At 42.9% G+C, this 5,295-nt stretch overlaps 1 protein-coding gene across 1 annotated transcript; it reads right to left on the reverse strand.

Annotated features, from left to right (window-relative positions):
• Nucleotides 1-1,816: 1,816 nt before the first annotated feature.
• On the reverse strand, nucleotides 1,817-4,614 carry LOC310697681 (uncharacterized protein). Its single transcript, XM_083484372.1, has 2 exons — nucleotides 4,603-4,614; nucleotides 1,817-4,492 (listed from the first exon to the last, which is right to left on the reverse strand). The coding sequence occupies exon 2, from the start codon at nucleotides 4,366-4,368 to the stop codon at nucleotides 3,301-3,303; it is 1,068 nt and encodes a 355-aa protein (XP_083340498.1). The 5' UTR covers nucleotides 4,369-4,492; nucleotides 4,603-4,614; the 3' UTR covers nucleotides 1,817-3,300.
• Between the last annotated feature and the right edge of the window lie 681 nt (nucleotides 4,615-5,295).

Raw genomic sequence — 5,295 nt, forward strand, 5'->3', positions numbered from 1 at the left:
TTTTTTATGTATGCTACAGCAGCAGCAAGAATTCTCATCGCAAAGCATTGGAAGACACAAGAGCTACCCAGCTTGGAAGATTGGCAGATGCAACTAATGGACTACATGGAGATGGCGGAAATGACTGGCAGAATCCGAGACCAGGGAGAGGAGACGGTGGAGGAAGATTGGAAGAAATTTAAAATTTATTTGCAGAAACATTGTAAAATTTTTGAATGCTAAGGACATTGAAATGAATCGCAGGGGCTTTAGCGACAAAGTAAAATATAAGATTGGATTAACAACAGATAAATTAATAGAATTTGAATTTGTTGAATTAATTTCTAAAAAGGGTTACAGGAACGGGAGATGTGAGGAAGTCCGGAAAATAAGTTAATTGAAGCGGAGAAATTAAGAAAGAGGGAATTTTTGTTTTGTGTTATTATATGCTTTTTTATCTTTTTTCTTCTTTTTCTTTTGATGTGTTTAATGTTTGTATTTTTGTATTGTATTGTTTTTTGTGATTTTGTATTTTTTTTGTTTTTGTATGCTTTCTTATTGTGAAAACTGAATAAAATATTTAATATATATATATATATATATATATATATATATATATATATATATATATATATATATTTGAACATGGCTATCATATCACCCCTTAACCTCCTCTTCTCCAGGCTAAACATGCCCAGCTCCCTTAGCCGTTCCTCATAAGGCATCGTTTCCAGGCCTTTGACCATTTTGGTTGCCCTCCTCTGGACACATTCCAGTTTGTCAGTGTCCTTCTTGAATTGTGGGGCCCAGAACTGGACACAGTACTCCAGGTGAGGTCTGACCAGAGCAGAATACAGTGGCACTATTACTTCCCTTGATCTAGATGCTATACTCCTATTGATGCAGCCCAGAATTGCATTGGCTTTTTTAGCTGCCGCGTCACACTGTTGGCTCATGTCAAGTTTGTGGTCAACCAAGACTCCTAGATCCTTTTCACATGTACTGCTCTCAAGCCAGGTGTCCCCCATCTTGTATTTGTGCCTCTCATTTCCCCCCCCCCAAGTGCAATACTTTACATTTCTCCCTGTTAAAATTCATCTTGTTTGTTTTTGCCCAGTTCTCTAATCTATCAAGGTCGTTTTGAAGTGTGATCCTGTCCTCTGGGGCGTTAGCCACCCCTCCCAGTTTGGTGTCATCTGCAAATTTGATCAGGATGCCCTTGAGTCCATCATCCAAGTCGTTGATAAAGATGTTGAATAAGACCGGGCCCAAGACAGAACCCTGTGGCACCCCACTAGTCACTCTTCTCCAGGATGAAGAGGAACCATTGATGAGCACCCTTTGGGTTCAGTCAGTCAGCCAGTTACAAATCCACTGAGTGGTAGCATAGTCAAGACCGCATTTTACCAGCTTCTTTACAAGAATATAATGGGGCACCTTGTCAAATGCCTTGCTGAAATCAAGGTAGGCTACATCCCTTCATCTACCAGGCTTGTAATTCTGTCAAAAAACGAGATCAGGTTAGTCTGACATGACTTATTTTTCAGAAATCCATGCTGACTATTGGTGATCACAGCATTCCTTTCTAGGTGCTCACAGACTGTTTGTTTAATGATCTGCTCCAGAATCTTCCCTGGTATTGATGTCAGACTGACTGGGCGGTAATTATTTGGGTCCTCTCTTTTCCCCTTTTTGAAAATAGGGACAACATTTGCCCTCCTCCAGTCTGCCGGGACTTCGCCTGTTCTCCAGGAATTCTCAAAGATGACTGCCAGTGGTCCTGAGATCACATCTGCCAGTTCTTTTAATGCTCTTGGATGCAGTTCATCTGGCCCTGGAGACTTGAATACATCTAAACTAGCCAAGTATTCTTGTACTATCTCCTTAGTTATTCTGGGCTGTGTTTCCTTTGCTGAATCATTTGCTCCAAATTCTTCAGGTTGGGCATTGTTTTCTTTATCGGAGAAGACTGAGGCAAAGAAGGCATTGAGGAGTTCAGCCCTTTCTGTGTCCCCTGTTTGCATTTCCCCATCTTCTCCTCTGAGTGACCCCACTGTTTCTTTGTTCTTCCTTTTGCTACGAACATACGCATAAAAGCCTTTTTTGTTGCTTTTAACCTCTCTAGCAAGCCTGAGTTCATTCTGTGCTTTAGCTTTTCTGACTTTGTGTCTACACGTGCTGGCTATTTGTTTGAATTCCTCTTTGGTGGTTTCCCCCCTTTTCCATTTTTTGTACACATCCTTTTTTAATCTTAACTCAGTTAAAAGTTCTTTAGATAGCCACCCTGGCTTCTTTAGGCACCTTCCATGTTTCCGTCTCATTGGTATTGCCTGAAGTTGTGCTTTTACTATCTCCCTCTTAACAAACTCCCAGCCATCATGAACTCCCTTTCCTTTTAGTATTACTGTCCATGGGATCTCACCCAGCACTTCCCTAAGTTTTATGAAGTCGGCTTTCTTAAAGTCAAGAAATTGAGTCCTAGTATGCTTGGCTGCTCCTTTCCGCTGTATAGTAAACTTCAGAAGAGCATGATCACTCGCGCCTAATGATCCTTCCACTTCTACCCCACTAACCAGGTCATCAACATTGGTTAGGACCAGATCTAAAATGGCTGTTCCTCTTGTTGCTTCTCCCACTTTCTGGACAATGAAGTTGTCTGCAAGGCCAGTGAGGAATCTGTTTGACCTTATGCTCTTGGCTGAGTTTGACATCCAAGAAATATCCGGGTAATTGAAGTCCCCCATTACTACTATCTCCCTTCCTTTTGCATGCTTGGCCATCTGTTCCAGGAAGGCATCATCTATGTCCTCCGTTTGGCTTGGGGATCTATAGTAAACTCCCACAATGAGGTCACTGTTATTCTTCTCTCCCTTAATTTTGACCCAAATGCTCTCACTTTGGCTTTGAGGTTCTAAATCTTGGATCTCTTCACAGGTATACACATCCCTGACATATAACGCCACTCCTCCTCCTTTCTTGTCTGGTCTGTTTCTCTGAAATAGATTGTATCCCCCCATTATTACATTCCAATCGTGGGACTTATCCCACCAGGTTTCAGTGATGCCTATTATGTCATATTTAGTTTGCTGTACCAAGAGCTCAAGCTCATCTTGTTTATTTCCCATGCTTTGCGCATTAGTGTACATACATTGAAGTCCATTAATCATTCCCCCGTGTCTCTTATTTAAGGATTTTTTCCTCCCACCACTAGGTCTGCGTGCTGTTTGCTCCATTTGGTCTATGACATTTGGATGATCATCTTCATCAATTGATAGACTCCTACCTTCAGGAGCACTGTCTCCCTCCCCCACATTAGTCAGTTTAAAGCCCTCCTGATGAGGTTTCTGAGATTTTTGGCAAAAACATTTCTTCCAACCGTTGTGAGGTGCAGCCATCGCTTGCCAGAAGTCCATCTTCAAGAAACTGCAGTCCGTGATCTAAGAATCCAAACCGTTCCTGTTTACACCATTTGCGAAGCCAGCTGTTCACTTCCACTATTTTCCCCTCTCTCCCTGGGCCACGTCGTTCAACTGGGAGGACAGATGAGATGACAATTTGTGCATTTATTTGCTTCAATTTCCTGCCGAGAGCCTCGTAGTCTCTTTTGATCTTCTGGAGACTATTGCTTGCAGTGTCATTGGTTCCCACATGAACCAAGAGGATGGGGTATTTGTCAGTGGGTTTTATGATTCCTTGCAGTCGTTCAGTTACATCTTGGATCTTAGCCCCGGGGAGACAGCACACTTCCCGAGACATCTTGTCAGGCCCACAGATCACTGCTTCTGTTCCCCTCAGTAGGGAATCCCCTATCATCACTACACGCCTCCTCTTAGGTTTGGTCGGGGTTCTTCGATGAGCTGTCCGTTCCAAGGTCGCCTGCACATTCCCTGAGGACTGACTTTCCTGCTCGTCTTCATATACCTGATCGACTGTAATGAGGGAGAGATCCTCAAATGGAGTCTGCTCTTCGTCTTCCATGCTAGGGGAGAGGACCTCAAAGCGATTGTGTATTTCTAAACAATCAGAACGAACCCTGGGCCTCCTACTTCTTTGAGTCACGTTTCTCCATATATCTGGCTTCTGTGTTGGTGAACTAGCCTCCTTCTCAGGGGAGTCCCCTGTCTCCTCCTTGGTGGAGACGGTGTGCTCTGTTGCTTCCAAGAAGAGCTCCAGCTCTCTAATTCTTTGGAGCGTAGCTACACGTTCCTCCAGTTGCTGGACTTTGTCTTTTAAGATGGCAATCAACATGCAATTGCTGCAGGTAAAGCTGCCTGCAACCTTTGGCAAGATGGCAAACATTGCGCAGGAACCGCAGGCGACTGCAGCTGTTCCCTCCCCCTCCATCTTGAGAACGTGTCGTTGGGGGTGGCTACAGCGGTCCTCCATCATAAAAAGCGTGAAGACAGGACAAATAACTCCCCCCACAAAAAAACCTAGGTCTCACCCAACAAATGTTTGAGACTACCTCCTCTAAATCTAAAAGATGGATCAAACTGCGCGCGCCGCTACCCTGCTAGCTCTGATAAGCTCCTCCCACAGCTAATCACCTGCCTCAACAGAAACCCTGCCCCCTCTGACCTTTGCACAGGGAGAACAGCTAATCAGCCACAAAGAAACACACACACACAAGAAAACCCTTTTTGCTCCTTCTTCATCTGCTGCCCTGCTAGCTCTGATAAGCTCCTCCCACAGCTAATCACCTGCCTCAACAGAAACCCTGCCCCCTCTGACCTTTGCACAGGGAGAACAGCTAATCAGCCACAAAGAAACACACACACACACACACACACACACACACACACACACAAGAAAACCCTTTTTGCTCCTTCTTCAACTGCTGCCCTGCTAGCTCATCTTTCTTGGGCAATTCCGAACCTGTTATTCCAAGAAGAAAGGCCTCTGGTTTCTTTATAAATGTATATTTCAACATTATTTTTTTAAAATGATATTTATTAAAATTTCAGAAACAAAAAAATTACATAGTTAAAAGTAAAAAAGACAAGGAAAAATATAGAAAAAAAGAGAAAAAAACATACAAAATACAAAGTATAGAATTTTTTTTAGAAAAAACAACAACAACAAATCCGTTTATTGTGAGGACCATGCCTGTACACAAACATCAACACAACAATAGTTAAAAATATTAAAATTCATTACATACTATGCCAACAAAACCTTCATCCCACAAAATAGAAAGAGAGGGAAAACAAGCAATGAGTTAAACAGACGATGAAGGGGTCTTTACATTGTCATCCATAAATCTTTCCCTGGCTTTCATGGCCTTCATCACAAAAACTGCTACCACATGGGTAATAC

Source organism: Podarcis liolepis (genome assembly GCF_965112155.1).
Source record: "Podarcis liolepis genome assembly, chromosome: W".
Lineage (NCBI taxonomy): Eukaryota > Metazoa > Chordata > Lepidosauria > Squamata > Lacertidae > Podarcis > Podarcis liolepis.